The following is an 18,560-nucleotide window of genomic DNA, read 5'->3' as shown; positions in this document are numbered from 1 at the left end:
ACCAGCTGGGCCAACCACCGGAACAGCTTCTCAGCCCATCTCATCCAACCTATACAGTTTAACAAAGGCCTACAGCACTGTTCGGCCCATCATTTTTAAATGGCACCCACAAGCGGGTGAACGGAGAAACTGTGGGCGTACGTACGCACCGCCTCCTTCCAGCGGGGCGCAGGACGGAGGGCACCAGCCACTCCTCCGGCTCTGCTGGATCTAGGCGAGGACGTCTGCGCACAGCTCCAGGCTGTTTTGGTGTGCCACTTCTAATTTATTAAAGTTTGACAGGTTAAGTCAGTACTCACAGACTTATTGTCAGTAGTAGTAATATTTTTATCAGGTAAAAATCTACTTGATCATAAAACCCAGAAAGGCATTTCTTTCACAACAGCAGGACGCTGCAAGAAAGCAAAGTGAGAGCTTGGGAAAGAAAAAATTCATTTGCTTTTTTACATAGAGGATTACTTGAAACTAATATTTACAATGAAAATCATTTCACTAACTCTTACTAATATGCTTTCTTCCAGTAGCAAGGACTGTACCAATGCAGACTTAATCCTTAGAACGAGCCTCACATAACAAAGCAGTTTGCAGCTCAGATTAAGCGATCACAATGTTCTCCTTCAAAAGCACCTAATTCCCATACTCTCCAGGCTATGTAAAGCCTATCTGCCACAGCCTGAGACCCGAGAGGATCCAAATGCCAGGAAGAAGAGTCTGAAATAGATCCGAGAAGTTGTTGGCATCTGGTAAAAAAAGGCCTCTGAGCTTTCTGGCAACAGGTCACGTACATTGCTCTGTGACGGAAAGATCAGTCAACAAGAAGCTGTTGTTTAGCATAAACTGCAGAGCAAAAGATGTTGTTTAGCATAAATTGCAGAGCAAAAGAACTGGGTACCCTCATGCGGTCACAGTATAAGAGAACACTGAAAGCTGCAAACTCTGACACTACTGTGTAGCACCTTAGAGATGCTTCGTATCCAGTTTTGCTTAGCATCTACCAACCTGGAGAACTTCAAGCGCAGGTCCCCAGAAACACAAAATGTGATAGAAATGAAAAGGAAGAAAGTAAAATAGAGACAAAAATATATCTACGTTACTACAACCAGCAAAGGACATTTTAAGGTGTTACAAAAGTGCTCTGAAGAAGCTCAGATTGAAGAAAGCTCATGAACAGTCACAGGGCATGTCAGAAAGGAGGTGTATGATTTAAAGCATTAGATGCCATCTGCAAGATGTTACTATAAGGAACTCCTCTCTGGCAAGTCTAGGTTACCTTGCCACCTCCTGTGAGTAATACATGGGACTTTTGTAGCATGCACAGGCCTTTATTTATTGCTCAGTATCTTCATTAATGACCTGAACCAAAGGGGCAGAGTGCACCATCAGCAAGTTCACAGAGGTACAGAACAGGGAGGAGCAGCTGAGACACCAGATGCCTGTGCTGCCATTCAGAGCAGCCTGGACAGGCTGGACATCGGGCCAACTGGGGTCTCTAAGTTCAACAGAAGGAAATGCAAAGTTCTGCACCTGGGGAGGAATAACCCCTGGCACCGGTACATGTTGGGGGCTGACTGGCTGCAAAGCAGCTCTGAAGAGAAGGACTTTGGGCTTCTGGTGGACAACAGGTTGTCCATGAGCCAGCAATGCACCCGTGTGACAAAGAAAGCCAACGGACTTCTGGGCTGCATTAAGAAAGCATTGCCAGCAGATCCTCTCTACTCAGCACTGGTGAGAGCACATCTGGAGTACTGTGCCCAGCTCTGGGATCCCCCATACAAGACAGACACAGACTTACTGGAACAAGCCCAGCACAGGTCCACAAAGGTGACAGAGGGACTGGAGAATTTTGCATCAAAGGAGAGGCTGACTGAGCTGGGACTGTTCAGCCTGTAGAAAAGAAGGCTCAAGAGGATTTTATCAATGTATACAAACACTTGATGGGAGGGAATGAAGAGGAAGCCAGACACTTCTCAGTAGTGTCCACTGACAGAACAAGAGGCAACGGGTACAAATTTAAAAAAAAAAGGAAATTTAGTCTGACCACAAGAAAACATTTTTTTACTGCAAGAGTGGTCAAACAGTTGAACAGGTTTCCCAGAGAGGTTGTGGAATCTCCACTTGTGGAGATACTCAAAAGCCATCTGGACATGGTCATGGGCAACTGGCTGTAGTTGACTGTGCTTCAACTAGGGGAGGTTGGACTAGATGATCTCAAGAGGTCCCTTCCAACCTCTGTGATTTTTTCACTAAGTGAAAAGGCATCGCTTCAATTTCCAAGTTTCCACACTACTGATAGCAACTGGTTCATTTGTCTCGGACATTTATACAGCATAGAGTTTGCTACATCTATCCTGGCACCACAGTAAGACCAAATTCATCCTACCTATCTCAAAAGCATTTTGTACAGAAAAAGAAAACTCCAGTTGAAAAGAAACTTCATTCGCTATCAAGAAAAGTAGTTTGTTCTATAGGTGCTGGAAAGCAGCTCCACTAATTAGCTTTTATTTCAAGAACCCCCAAACCCAAATATGGTAGATTTTAGTGTGGAGAAAATTATTCTTCCCCCCCTTTTTTTTCTCTGTCTGTGTTTTGTTTTGTTTGGGTTTTGTTTGTTTGTTTGGGGTTTTTTTAATTGTTATTATAAGGAAGTAAGAGATTCCCTTAAGGTTATACTCACCCTTTTGAGTCATTGCTCCATTTCCAGTCAGAAAGCCAGTGGCACAGCTTTCTGGTAACAGGTCCTTGTGACTGCCAGCGTCTACCTTGCACCTAGATTCTGAAGGAGAAATAAGGAGGGTGTAGGGAAGAGGACTTGTAGTACCTGGTTTAGAAGGCTGATGCAATGACACCATCCTGGTTTTTGTCAGGGAGAGCTTCTGAGGTGGATTTGGTGAGGAAGAGTTTTCTTCATGTGATCCGGAACAGGAGACAACAACTATAACAGAACAGAAAGAGCAGGGGAAGAGTTTGGTGTTTCTGTACAAAACCATGCTCCCATTTTGTTAAACATGAACATATATTCAACAAAGCCCTGTTATATTATGCCCACCCTCATTACGGTGTACTGGCGTGGTACCGTCCTGACGATGTTTCAAAATAGCCCTACCACTTCCCAGAAACATAACTACACAAAATACTTTACTCACTGATGTGTTCCTTACTATTCTTTATCCACCCCCATTTTTACCAGTATATAACCTCTGAAGAGGCTCTGTGTATTCCAGTAGTGCCCCTGTTGCAGTAGCGGTACATCTGGCTGCCTGCCAACAGCTACACCTCTAAAGCATTCATATGGGATGGGGGCTTGAGCAACCTGCTCTAGTGAAAGTTGTCCCTGTCCATGGCAGCAGGATTGGACGAGATGACCTTTAAAGGTCCCTTCTGAATCAAACCATTCTATGATTAGAAGAAGAGTTCAGCTGTAAAATATATGTTAACTGTGCAATACATGACATGGATTTATCAGCAATCTTTTGGAAGGACCTGCATAAGTGCTCTCATTTTCATCACATAAGAACACCACCCCATCTGAAACTAACGCTAATGAAACTTTTGCATCATCGCACATCTTCAGAGAACAGATTTCTTTCTTACAGCCAGGCAGGAAGCACGGATTTCCAAAGGAATCAGGTAACTTTCTTGTATCTGATACGTAGTAATAGATACTCATTCCAATATCCTTCTTATTAATCCACCTCCACTGCTATAAAAACCTTCATTAGTAACTCTAACATTTGATCGTAATTATGCAAATAATACATACACATTTGTGCATTTTTATTCAGATCAAATCTTAAGAGTCCTGATGTAAAGTTTAGTTGTGCTGGGAAAAAAGACCAAAACCTCAGAAGATATAAAGGGCCGTATAAATTGTTTTCTACTTCACTAATGCAAATATTAAACCCAGCATAAGGTTAGCTGGTTTTAAACGGAGGTGTTCTTCTGGATAAAATTTTTGTTATTCAAAGTAAAACAAATTTACCAAAATTATCATTAATTGTAGTACTTCTGACAATTAAATATTCAGCACCTTCTGAATTCTCTTTGGAAGAACTCACACCCACATAGGTTTTTTTAATTTATTTAATCTGTGCATGTGAAAATACACAAGTGCCAAACTAAGTATGCAGTAATCTTAAATAAAGATTGTCCCTGGTCTTGTCTTTTCTAGAAATCACAAACAGTTTGACCAGAACAAACATATTTGTTTTCAAAAGGTGTTCGAGGACAGAGAGATGCAAAACTGGTTGCTTTCAAACCTCAGCCATGTGGATCATGAATTCAGCAATACAAAAATATGAAATCATGTTAGAAGAGACAGGAGTCCTATTTGCATGCATTGCATTTGAGACAAAGTTTTATATACATGCCATAGAAAACAGCCAAGATATTCTCAAAAGAACTAATTTGAACAGTAATGTTATGAAAACATACAGATGCACCTAGAAAAAGAAAAACTAAAAAAAAAAATCTCAAACCCAAAACATGTTCAACTTTTTCAAACTTACCACTCCTTTTAGGTTTTCAGCAATATCTGGTCTGATTTTAAACTGCTAAAACAATTTTCATTTTAATATATATGACAATGTGCATCACACAGTGAGTAAAATGCTGTGAAATGTTCCATAGCATGAGAATGCTGTATCCTTCCATCTTTTATTATGGTACTGAAGACAGTCATCGGTCTTCATGGGGTTCCAAGGGAAATATAACTTTAGAACAGAACAGCATCATGCTGCAGCAGATACGTGCTGTACTGGTGACAGGCTTGTGGTCTCCACAGACCAATAGTCAAACACTACATTTTTTCCTGCCTCTGGGTTCAAATATGTAGGGACGTTAATGTTTGAAAAGCTGATTCGGCACTGTATATAAGACACTGACACTGGCCTACTCAGTAAGGTATCTTCGATAGTGGGATGAAAACCTCAAAAAGAATGTGAATTCTCGTTTCACCAGCCTTATGAAAGGCTTGCCTTATGAAAAGCAATGGGGGAATCTCATCATAAAACTGTCCAGAAAATCCTTGCTAAAAATCAATCACATATTACAAACAAATCTATTTCACCATATTTAAAGAAATTTTGCTGTAGAAAGAGAACAAGACCATTTGACAGCTTGAGTCTGCTCCTCCCAATTTATGTTCTGTGTCTGTTGAGATGTTGTTCGGTTCTATATCTCCTGATCTTTGTTTAGCACTGCTGTAGCTTCAGTATTTGCTTCCCTCAGGGCTTTCTGTAAAGTCTGTTCCACCCACTCATCTCCTCACATGCTCCAAGCTGCTCGTGTATTTTGGAAATAGCTTGAATATCACGGACCCACAAAGCATAGCGCAGCCATGGCAGAAGTTCTGCCACTGACATTTCTCCTGATAAAACTAAAACTTAATCAAAATATTTGACTTGCAATCCCCACTCCCCTCAATTACATAAAGACCTTTGGGATTTTCCTCTTCTTTCTCATTAGCAAACACAAGTTCCAGTGGCAGACTACCATGAACAGAGGCCTGAGCTACTTGAAAAATGAACTTACTGCTTAAGTGTGAAAAAAATATCCATTGCCATTGGTGAAGGCTGAGACAAACGAGGTACAAAAGTTTTTTGTACTGTTGAGGTAAGTGTCTAAAGAAGATGCTGGTCTGGTATTAAGATATATTAAAACTTAACTGCTGCTTTGCCACAAAAAGCACTGCATAAAACTTGATCTGCTAAGTACATTATTCACTGGGCAGGCTGTCAGCGGCATCCTATTCGATTCTGGCAACAAGCCAAGAGGGCTCATTCAAACGCCTGGTAGCAACCCTACTCACCTCTCCTGGGAAGATACCGCTTGCTGAACTGGGTGTATGAGAGGAAGGAAAGGCAGTCATTACAGCTGAGTTCACTGAGAGACAGAATATAGTTGGGCAAAAGACCCTAGACTCTGTGATAGGCAAGAAATTTGTTCATAGGCACCCACAGGAATATGACCCCATTCATTTATTTCCTTATAGCAAAGAATTTCTGCTATGACTCGGCAGAAGAGGACTCATAGTGTGATGAATCCATGCATGAGATCTGGATAGTGGTTTTGTAACACTCCAGTCCAGCTTACGCTCTTACTTTACACCTCAATTATTTTTCTCACTCATTCAGCCTCTCTGAACTGAAAATCTAACACACACAGTCACCAACAGAAACTCTTCTTCACTTTCCTTTGGAACTGGGAACTCCAGAGGTGCCTCCAATAACCCCACATCATACCCTCTCACAGATGCTTGTATGTAATTCTTGTATGACATGAATTTCAGCATTAGACAAATAATAAAGACTATCACTTATCAACTACATGATTTCTTTGTCTCGATCAGCAAAAGGCAATGATTTAAGTGAAAATAAATAAAAGATGGAGAGAAAGGAGATCCACGACTTTAAGTTAAGTCTGCCATTAAGGAACATAAAATGATCAGGAAGAAACAGTAAATGTAACAATATTCAACTTTCACAGCAAAAAATATGGGATCTTTTAACAGCACAGCACAAATCCATTACTTTTTCTATAATCAAACACAGGAAAATCAGAAGCCTACAGCAGTCAGAAGGTAATTCCATTTCTTTCACTACCTTAAAGAAAAGGCCTTCAGACACCTGCAGGGCTGAATTTTTTTCCTGAAACCCTGATGTTACTTTGCAGAAGAGAAGAAAATTACAGAAAATATTTATAGAACTCATGATGGGAAATCAATTCCAGGTCAGCCAAGCCATCTTTCTGCCAAAATAGGAGTTTCCTTTAGAGCATTTTCAAGTGCTTTCCCCCATCTAATATCAAAATAGCAACTCAATATTTCTCATTATCTTCTCAGAGAAGATAAACTAATGCACAGACTGAAAGATCTGACTGTCAGGAATTCGGACTAGACAAAAAGACGACTCTCTGTCTACTACCTATCCTAGTATTTTTCAAACACTCCTAAACCTTCCACTTTTAGTTCCATAAATAATCTCTCTCCTACATGAGTATTTACAGCTTTACATTATTAACGTTTAACCTTGAAAACGTCACCGTGATCTCCTGCTGCTTGCTATTATACTCTTTTATTCTTTGTTCAGTAGTTGGTTGGCCCCCATGTCCCTTGCTTACTTCAGCACTCTCTGTACTCTGTCGAGAGAGATTGCAGGTAGTGGTCAAAAAGGGGAGCAACATAACAAAACGTAGTTTTGCCAACACTTATTATATAAGGTGGTACTTTAGGATCTTAGAGCCCTCTCCAGTTTTTCAGGGTACTTGCTGAAAGGCAGACATCAGCGCACATCAATGCCATGCTATGCAAAATGGCCATTCTGCTCCCTCCTGGGATCTCCCTGTTTAACCGTGCAACAATCTCATCAGTCATTTTGGCCAGGATAAATCCTCTTAGCTGGTCATTCACCATGGCATCAAGTCTCTCTCTGGCATATTTCCTTCCAGAACAGGTATTCCTACCCTCCATATCTTTCTTTCCCTTTGAGATACCTGGTTTTATTGCATTGGTGAGTTGGACTCTGCCATATTTTTTTCCTATTTTCATCTTTATGTTATCAGCAGATCATCAGTACAGTTATGTTGTCTTCTGACTTACTGCTAAAACTGTTAAATAGCACACAGCCCAAAACTTACCCTTACAGGAAACTTACAGGCAGAATTAATTGACAACGATTTCTATTTATACTTCTATTTTAAATCTACAATGATTTGTACCAGCCCAGGCACCCACTAAAGTACATATTAAGAGTTACCAATTTCAGTACATGACTGAACTTGTAATGTCCTACATCCATACTACGACTTTTGTCGAACTTGTAAACTCATTTTAAAAATGAGACTGCCACAAGTCTTTTCAAATAAGCCCTTTAGATTGACATGTAACTATAAACCCTCTTCTAGTTCTTTGAACCTATGTCAAGTATTCTGATATTTTTACTCAGACTGATATCAAGGCAGCAATCTTTGTATTGCCAAGTAGTCTTATTCGCATAAGTAGAGAGTGTATTAGCACATGTAGCAAAATACAGCCATCCAGCACATTCCATTTACTCTTTTTAAACACTAATGCAACATTAACTTTATTCCATTTCTCCAGAATTTCTTCAGTATCCTAACACTTACTGATAAATACAACACAGATGTCTTTTAAAGCTCCTTAGCTAGTTCTTTCAAAATTCCTGAACACAAGCTGTCTTGACCAAATATTTTACAAACTAGGCATTTTAATAACCGCTTTTTAACAACATCTTCGTGTTGTTATGAAAACTATTGCATTATTTCTATGTGACAGTGAAGCATCAATTGTTGGGGTTGTTTTTCCTAGAAAAGACATGTTTGCTGAACTCCTTTTCCTTTTGTTTCTATTATTGACCATCCTACCACACACATCTATGAAAAATACATATAATTGCTAAGATGGTTTTGCTACTAATGCACTTGGAAAACTTCATTGAGGCTGCTAACTCTGCTGCTGGTTCCTTCTTAATTTCTTCCGCTTTCTTCATCTATTGCTAAACTTTTCACTTCTCAACTTCCTTTTACTGCAAGCAATGTACTTTTTTCCTTATTTTTTATACTAGCATAGATTCCCCTTTCAGCTACTGGCTTGTGGCTTTCTAGCTGGTTACACAAACAACCACATTATCATCTGCATTTTTCTGTCCACAGCCTTTCTTTCAATTCAGTTAGTGTGACATTCTTTTAAACTTCAGGAGATTTACCTTTTCCAGAAGTAGCCCTTCAGATGTTATTTAGGCACTAAAGTCCATTTATTTGAACATCTAGGCTGAAGTACATATCAGACCGTTTCAGGTTTGTCTGTTTCAAAGAAGTGTGTATTCAAGCCACAATCACTTCCACTTCTATAACATCTGCTTTTAGTTCTGAGCTCAGTTCTTACCTCAATTCTTCATTTGCTGAGAATAGGTCTAAGACAATATCCTAATATGCGATACGAGGATTTGCATTCAGCTACTGTCATCCCTTCAACATTTGCAAAGATGCTGTCATGTTGGCAGAATGAAACCTCCAATACACCACTTATATGAAGGCTTCACACACACAGACACAAAAAAGCTTTTTGTCTCCCCTTACACACAACAGGCTAGTTAGTGGTTCATCTATGTCTTTAGCTGGATTTGACAGTCTATAGCAATCATTAGCAAGCACATCAACATTTAATTTAGGTATTAATTGATCTTTTGGCCTTCGAGGTCATTTGGCTCAACGGCTGGGGAAAAGGAAATGTCATTTTTGCCATACAATGCTATTCCTTACCTAATTCTGTCCTTTGATTCCAATCACCAGAATCCTCCCTCCTAGTCTAAGAAATTCCAGTCTATCAGCATTTAGGTTTAGAAATTAGTAATTCTATTCCATCATCACGTATTTATTAGCCAGCCTCATCACGTTGGCACTAGGCAATTAAAGAAATCCTCTTTCAGTCCTTGGTGCCTTAATTTTATTCTCAACACCTTGACTCTCTGCTAAACAAGTGATTTTTCTTCCTCACTTTTCTATCATTTCCCTTGGTTGCTAATTTAACACCATTCGAACAAGTCTGGCCTAACAAGTCTAGAAGGCTGCTCCCCCTCCAGTGAGCTGGAGGCCGTTCAAACCATGCAGCCTCTTTTCCCCAGGGAATACAGACAGGCACGTCATAGACTCAACACTTAAAAAACACACCCGACTAGCAAAATGCTTACAGACCTTTTTTGTTTGTTTTTAAACTTTCTGTATTGTGTGCAGGACATAAATGGCATCTAAGAACATACCTTGTATGTCCTTCTTTGGCACCATTAGAAGATTTCTAAAAATTAGTTACGTTCTGGAAAACTAAAACCAGTCATTTGTGCTAGTATGGACTGCCCTTGGTAGCTCCTTGCTGATTTACTTCAGGAAGCTGTTGCAGTCCTACCTGGTATCCCACCCACAAGAGACAGAAGGCCACCTCACTGCCCCGATGCTGACTGATGACAAGAGTCTTCCTTGAAGGGTGGCAAGGGGATCAGTCTGAAGAGCTTTTCACGACCAGGCACTGAGCAACTCCCCGTTATAATATTCACTTGGATTGCCAGGGATCATCTGCATTTTCCATGACATACAGAATGACTAAACGTTTACAGTTGGACAAAATTCCTACAGCCCTCTTTCCCGCCGCTCCCAGCACGCCCGCTTCCTGGCTACCTCCAGTTATGCAAAATGCTGCTTTGCTCCTCATTTCCTTGCATCCTCTCTTTGGTCACTCAGTGACCATTTGCTTCCCTGGATAGCGATGTTTCCTGAATCCTGTTCTCCAACCACTCTTTATCGTCTCCAATGCTTTGTAGTGGGTGTTCTCATCCTTTCAAGCCTCAAATCTTTGTTTCTAATAAAATCACTCCCCTGCGCTTAAAAAACAAAGACTTTTGAAGCTCCGGCACCAAATACAGTACATCGCAGCCTTCCATCACTGCTGCAGCTACTAGACAGAACTCACCCAGAAAGAGTTTTGCCCGTACCATCTACATTCTTCACACAAAACTCACCTATTAGATAAGATGCAAGATGGAATTCTTGGGTCCTCCCCTTGATACTACTTCCCTAACTTGGCATATTGCCTCTGAATAGCAATTTGCTGATTACGATTTCTTATTCAGTTGTCAGTGTACACATGCACCTACTGAAATAGAACTGAATGACTATTTTAATTACCGTTGAGAAACAGCATGCCAGAAACACTTCTTGAAATCCAAAAACATGCCATCTACCGCATCCTCCTAATCTAACTGTGTAGTATATACACGTGCATACTCATGTGTGCACATACTGTCACATTAACTTAGAAAGATTTCTTTTTATAGCACAGCTGCTCATTACTCGTATGACTGTTTTTATAATACTAACTGCTTATTACTTACCGATAATAAGAGCTAGGCTTTGCATTGTATTTCACCTCTATTAAAGCTGCCAGGAATCAAACATATGCTACCCAACTGTCCAAAGGCTTTCCAAGGACCTTTGAGATGCACTGCTGAGGGGAGCTCCATCCTGTTCTTTCCTCTGTTCAGGCAGGGTGATGGCTAGCAGAAGAGGCATCTACTCTATTTCTGCTAGCTGTGCACAGACACGATAGTGACAGCTAACACAGGTTGTACCAGTGTCGGCTCTGAATAAAAGGGATTTGTCCATATGACCTAAAGCTTTGCTGGAAATCAACTTCTGCTTTTCTTGGTAGAATTTCATTGGTCTGAACTACAGCCTTGCATCTAAAAGTTGGCCTTCCCTGGGGTGATGGCATGTAAAAAACCACATGTGCTGCTTATATCAAATCTGTGTCGGAGACAGCAGAATTCCAAACAGTGAACTCTTAATCTGGTACCTTTTCGTCCGTTGCTCCTCCATATACGTTAATGGGGAAAGAAACATTTAAAACAAAATTAAGAGAGGCATTACTGTTTTTCTCACAGGAAATATGGGTCCTCCTGGGTTCATAAAAACTGGCCCGGGAGGGGGAGGGAGAGAAAAAATACCAGAAGGGTTCAATGAACCAAAAATTTTAAAAGTAGAAAAAAAAAATTAAATTCTCGAAGCCTTTTATTCCCTTTTCAAATCTTAAAACACTTTCATTTTTTCTGCGATAAAAACACCATCCATTCTTCAGGAAAACTTTCCTTTCTCACTGGTTAGATTTTTTAGGTTAACCTTTCAATATTTGCAGTCTAGTTTACAGCCAGGCCACGCAAATGGTTACGGTGTCGAAACCAGAAGGATGACAAGCTTGGGGGAGAGGAAGGATGTCAGCCTTTCAAGCTGGCTTCGTCATTAGAGGAAAAGATGTGAAACTGCATCCTAAGAGACCTGTTTTAAAACAAACTGCCAATGAACCATCATCCCAGAGGGAGCATAGCTTGGACGACTAGCTTACATTAGATGTGTATCTCCAAGATAAGGAGCATGTGTCCAACTCTTAATAGAGGTTTTTCAAGGAGCTCCAAAGAAGAACCAAGGAGGAGTACGTGATGGAAATACATTTTGCCTTCCAAGGGAACAGCACTCCAAAACTGCTGTGCTCTTGTGCATAAATTTAGAGGAAGAAATATAATTGTTTTATTCTTTCAGAAAAGCACTCATTACAGTGTTTTTCAGTTGCAGCTTAAAGGGAGACATGTATGTGTGAATTCGCACATATAGATGTGACAGGCATAATTAGTCACAAGGGAAGATGAAGGAAGAAATAAAGCCTGTAGATGCAGAGAGAGTTAGAAGGTGGAAGAGAAGGGCTGCCATAGCCTTACTCTGCTGATGACTGTAAAATGCTGAGCAGCTACTACTTCTCATGGCACGTTTTTATACAAAAATGCCACTTCCATTACTTGATGGGAAATACTAATATCTTCCAAATACTCACGTGGGAACTATTATAGCATTTTGTTAAAATGTTGAAACATGTATTCTTGACTCTGTAATTTGCTCTGAGTTCAGAGTTTGTTACATTTATGCAGTAAAATGGTGTAACACCCAGCTGAAGGAAAATATTTTAATGCTTTCAAAACAGACTGTTTGCCATACTGAATGACTCCTTTTGATTAACTCAAAGCATAACTTTGAAACAGTTTGGTTTGTGAAAAATGTTAAGATTTTGAGTCTTCATCATGATTAGAAATGAAATAAGATTTCCCAAATCAGTTTCCTGTGAGACAGAATATTTAATTTTCAACAAACTGTCGTGCTAAGATGCCAAGAAACCCCTCTGTGAACAGCCCAGGGCAACCAATAAAATTAGGCAAGAGAGAAATGGGAGACATAATTGCTAGACAGCTGCCCTCTAGGAGACGTTCAGCTCCCAGCTCCCAGATGCCTCTGCATTTTGTGGCCTGTGGCAAAAGCTCTGTGTCCCTGCCCTTCAACCGGCACAGCAGTGCAACAGTTTGCACCAAAGAGAAATTGTGCGCCAGCAAGACACTGGAAGAAATAAAATTTTCAGATCCAGGTTTTGATTGAATTATTACAGTGAATGTGGAATTGATCCTGTATAATTCAATTTAATAAACAGAAAATTATTTTCAATTACTTGATTTCACAAACCCTAACTTAAGTGGAGAGGACAAAAGTGACTTTAAGCTGTCCTTAATATCCCTTGATCTTCAAGGTTACTTAATATTCCTTTCCATCCCTGGTTCACAAGGAACAGCCTTAGGAATGTTCTAAACCTATGCACTGCTCCAAGAATCCCTCAGGGGCTTCTCTGCTCACAGAGGATATCCAAGCACAAAGACACATTTCCTGCACTTCTTTGATCTACTTTTGACACACAGATGACTGCCAACAGCTCTTCATCATCTAAGGATTCCCCTTTGAGAATTTAAGCCTTGCATACCACCCTAAGTCACCCATAAGGATGCTCCATACATCATTAAAAGCAGTTAGATACACATCTTTCTCTGGTAACCCTTCCCAGACAGGAACAGAGCCTCTCACGCCACAGCACTGTGTCTAGCAGAGACGCTACCCACACGCCCAGTTCCGATTCCTGCTCTGCTATTAGCACCCTGAGTCACTGTATATAACAACACAGATGGTAGGATCAGCCTCTTGGGGAAGGCGCTTTCACTAAAGCAAAGGGAAAATGTGATGCAAAGACTTCATTACTGTTGTCTTATCAACCCTCCCGGTTCACCTAAAGGAGAAGCAAGAACTGTCACAGCCAACACTAATTTCCTTCTCCAGGACTTTGCCATGGAATCCAACAAGCTTTTCTCCAACACTCAGCTTCTGTATTGATCTGCTAGGAGATTGTTGAGGGATCAGAAGCTAATCCATGCATAGGAGATAATTCCATCCTCTTGCAGTTTCATATCAGAAACAACGTCATCTCCTAGTTTCATTAAACCCTACCAAAATCCCCTCTCTGCTGAAAAGCACGTGACTACCAGTGAATTCTGCAACGCAGAGGATGCTGGTAGCAGAAGAGGAATGCCTAAAAACTTGCATGCTCCCATGCGGTTTCTACTACTCATACATTAGTACTCATTTGAGTACTAATACTCAAAGCCCTGCGCACAAACTGCATGCAAAATGCTTCTCAGAACAGTTTTGCCTTGAAGAGAGCATGCACAGTTGTGCACTGTGCCCTCACACACAGATGTAATGCTCACACAAAGCCATTTGCACAATAGTCTGCCCAGCAATTAAACAAGATAAATATTTTGCCACATCTATTTTTAATAATGAGGAAACACTCAGATATTAAATTAAATAGAAGATACATAAACTGACCAGCTCAATATAGACAGATGTTTCCAAGATGTAGCAGTGACAAATGCAGCAGAAAAAAGATGAAGCTACCATTATGGGAAAGCACCAGGTGCCATGTTTTGAGTTGAAAAATTAATGTTTAATCAAAAAAGGATAGTCTGATACACATAATGTTATTTGTAAAGAGTAAGTACCCATTTCATTTGACCATACCAATCTGAGAATGTTGTGATTTTCTGCTATCGAGCATCCGGTACTTTCTCTTCTAAATCACAAAATCCTCCTTTTAGAATCAGCAGTAAACATATAACACCGTGAACGTCCTCTAGTTCCTTTTCTTTCAACACCCTTACTAATGATTGCCTGCTTTATCAAGAAGATTAGGCTATCCTTGCCTTTACCTATTCTCTTTAAAAGGAGCTCTCCTATCAGCTTCCTTTTAATGAAAAACAAATAAGGAAGAAGAAAGAGTGACACCATCCCTACAGAAAGACAAAATACTGAAAGAGCCTGCTAGTTAGTTGCTTCTACTACAAGAGCCTCTATTTACCCCTTCTGAGACTGCCCCAGAGATTACGTTCATCTCAGCCCAATACGGAGCAAGGGATTAGGAAAAGTCTAAATAAATGTATCAAAAAGAAAACTCATAGGTATTGCAAATTCACCATTAAAAAGTAAGTAAGTAAATCAAATGCAAGAAACCGCTCCCACCCCAAAAACAACTTCAAACCAACCAACCAACCCACATACAACTTGAGCAAAGTAGCTAATAAGGTGGGGAGGGGAAGATGCAGAAGTATCGGCTATTTGTTTTTTGACTTGGAGACCACGGAAGATGCTGTTAAACCATCAAGTATATAAGGACGCTTACAGCTACATAGCTGCTCCTTCTAACGTTGTGTGGGTACACAGAGGCAGCAAAAATTCTTACAGCAGGAAAAGCACCTAGCTATTGTCCTGGTATTGAAATGCAGTCTGGTACCAGAAGCATGATGTGTGATTTAAAGTACTGAGCATGAAAGTGTAAAAATGAGGCTCAAATCTAATCTAGCTTATTCTAACATAGCACAAATACTCCTGTTGGAAAAAAGCATCCAGAGGAGGAGTCTGCAGTAGGTACAGACCGTAGAGTGTAGAATGAGAGGGATTTGCTAGAACCACGATGTTCGTGGTTGTCCTTGGTCTGATGCTGGTATAGATCCGTTCAGAAATGGTACCTATTAGCAGTATTAATGTTTTTTCTGAAGTGGAGTTCCACAGAAATAACATAGCAAATCACTGTAAACTGCATTTTGGTTACTATAGTTATGGCTACAGTTCTCATTTGGCTAATTACTTTGAAATAGAAGTTCAAATGTATCAAGCTGAGTGAGCTGGACAAATAGCAAGTAATTTGACCTCCTAGTTATTGCAACATTTCATTCACGACTTACCAATTCAGGCTCACAAAAGAGAGGAGAATGCAATTGTTAACACCTATGCTTGATGTCCTTATACCTACAGACAAATGAACTGGGAAGCGGTTAAAACACTAATACACTGGGAAATCAGAACAGCAAGACTTTACCAAGAATGTCACCCAGTTACCCAGCTATCAGAAGTGAACGTCAGATTTTCCAAGAGACAGTCAATAGCGACCTTTAGCGGGCAGCGACTGTACAATTTGCATGGCATCCTTACAAGGGGGTTCAGAACCAAAAAATCCAAAGTAAACTCAAGGACAAAACAGATTTTTTTGTTTCTTTGTAGCATCTGGAACGCTAAATACAATGTGATACATGGTGATAGAGAGAGCCAGTCCGCAGCTGCAGGAGAACGCCCCTGCCAGCAGCAAAGCCCCCAGCTGAGCTGGAACTGGTCAGGGCGCAAGAAACTCTGTGATCACAAAATCTAAAGATAGTTGTTAGTGCAAATGTAAAACGAGGGTGCTGCTTTGCCAGGTCAAGACTTCCCATCTTGACCATCCAGTTCTGCGTTCTACAAAGTGCTGGTGTGTTAGTCTATGAGTAAGAAGTTCTTTTTGCATTGCTTTATAAAGAAGAAAAATAGCAATAATCAGTAGGATTAGTTGTCAGTCTCTTTATCTAACAGGCTTCCTATCTAGGACCAGGACAAAAATTGGCCTTCTATCAGGTCTTTCATGATATTTCTCCTTTATCACAGCTAGATTCACTGGCAAGCTTCCTACTCTTTCTCACAACAGCATCAACAAGAGTTTGAATAGAAGATCTGACATCAAACTGTTTCACAAAGGTACAGCCGCAACGTTAGCCTTTTTTGTCCAGGAGAGGCACACCAGAAAGGTAACATATCCTAGACAACAAATAAAGAATAAGGGGTGTTAAAGTTCAGGGAAATAAAAAGATGTGGGTAACAAGAAACTTGTTATCCAAACATGCGTGTTTCTATAACCAGGAGAGGAATGTGAAAAGCAACCAATGTTACTGTTTTATTTACTTTTTCCTCTTTTCTGACTTTGTCACCCTCATGTGAAAATGACTCTGGGTTCTATGACTTCAAAGGATGATATCTTGTACACAAGGAAAGATACCTTCACCATTTGACTTGTAATTTAATATTATGATAATGTTTTCTTTCAATGAAAGAGCAGAGAGTGTTTATTAGACAGTTGGCTGCTGACCACCTCTTTAAGCTATGTGAGGCTGTGGTTTCTTAGAGCTGTGTGAAAGATCTTTTATGAAATTCAGGAGGCAAAGAGAAGCCCTCAAATCTGGAAGAACTGTGTCTGGTTCAGGTATGGGGAGAAGCTCTGATTAATAATACATCCCACACAGATAACACAGATAAATAGGACCAAGCTCTACCCAACGTAGAGGAAAGCAAAATCCCAGCTCAGACGACCTCACATTCTCAGTCAAGAGACAATGAAGAAACATCACAGCAAATAAAGATGCATGAGGAGAAGAGGAATAAACACATATTCTAGAAGAAAAGAGACAGCCAGCTGAATTGCACTCAAATATTAAAATGCTTGTTCAAACAAAACAAAACAAAACAAAACAAACAAACAACAACAACTTGGAGAAATAAGCTATCAACCTTCGGTAGCGCCCAGTATTTTAACAATACATCACTGGGCTCCCAAAGTGAGCATTCAGCTGTCACAAGTTGCGCAGTCAATTCCTGCTTTACCAAACAGAAGACTAGGTATGGTACGTATGGTACCTCCTGGAAACAACAGAACGTAACACGACTGTTAGCGGTAAGGCGCACTTAACACAAATCTTACCACTACACTGCAGCGAAGCTATTTCTTTAGGTTCTTATTTGCAAGTAGCCAAAGGCTGCAGGTAGATCCTGGGGTAACCACATAAGGGAGTACAAGACCTACGCCTTTTTAGAGGAGCAGCACTTGTGTTTTGCCATAAAATACTGATTCCTCAGAATTATTTTGCTCAGAAGCCCCACCCACCACTCTTTATTAAACCCACTGATAAGGGAAAAAATATACCACACCATAATTACAATGGGCTTCCACATAAGAAGGCAGTATCTGAGTATATACTGATATTTAGAGTTCACACACGATATAACCTTTATCTAGAGGTATCGCTGAGCATGCATGTGAATATGCATGTGTGTGTGCCTGCATATACTAGTGACTGAGACTGGATTACATTTGTTTTGTGCAAAAGAGACAGTCATGAACACATGCAGTTATGCAGAGACTAATTTTAGTCACCCGATCAATTCTTTCCTAACTGATAAAACAGACTTTTCTCGTGCTGATGCAGTGATTTTTTTGGAGTTAGGAAAGCCATACTGATTATTTTTTAAAACTCCAGAAGGTATTTTTATGGCCAGCAGCTTAGACCTTGGCATGTGTCACTACAGCTTAAGTCTTGCTGGGAGTTTATGTAACAGCTTCAGGTCTCCTCAGCCATTTTCATACCACCCTAGTGCAATCCCCACACGTTCTTGCCGGCTGTTTTACCTGCCATGTAGCCCCAGTGTGCCTGCAGGCAGATTGGTGAATCTACAAGGAAAAAAACACTTACTTCTGTGGAGGAAATAAACAAAAGCAGAAAAAAAGCTGACCAAAATTCTAAGTAGAAATTGCAAGGGGTAATCAAAGGACTGAATTCTAGAAAGTTTGTATCATTACAGGTGATATAAGTTTTTACATTAAAAATCATATTTTAGAAGTCATAAACGCAAAAGGGGGAGAGAATAACTCTTTTTCTACTGCATATTCTCCTTACCTCTTGCTTTTGTCTACTCCAAAGAACTTACCCGCTCCACTTAAAGGGTCAGAGACTGCAACGTTTCCTTATAGGAAAGAGTATCCCCCCCCAAAAAAGCGT

At 40.3% G+C, this 18,560-nt stretch overlaps 1 protein-coding gene across 1 annotated transcript in view; it reads right to left on the bottom strand.

Moving 5' to 3' along the window:
* LTK (leukocyte receptor tyrosine kinase) overlaps positions 1-18,560 on the bottom strand; it is a 106,097-nt gene that overhangs the window by 60,669 nt on the left and 26,868 nt on the right. Inside the window, exon 2 of the mRNA XM_064462515.1 lies at positions 2,819-2,932. Within this exon, the coding sequence (XP_064318585.1) occupies positions 2,819-2,932 (114 nt within the window). The remainder of the gene's footprint in view (positions 1-2,818; positions 2,933-18,560) is intronic.

Source organism: Phalacrocorax carbo, chromosome 10 (genome assembly GCF_963921805.1).
Source record: "Phalacrocorax carbo chromosome 10, bPhaCar2.1, whole genome shotgun sequence".
Classification (NCBI taxonomy): domain Eukaryota; kingdom Metazoa; phylum Chordata; class Aves; order Suliformes; family Phalacrocoracidae; genus Phalacrocorax; species Phalacrocorax carbo.
The sequence above is the reverse complement of the archived record's forward strand: the minus strand, read 5'-3'. Positions and strand labels throughout refer to the sequence as shown.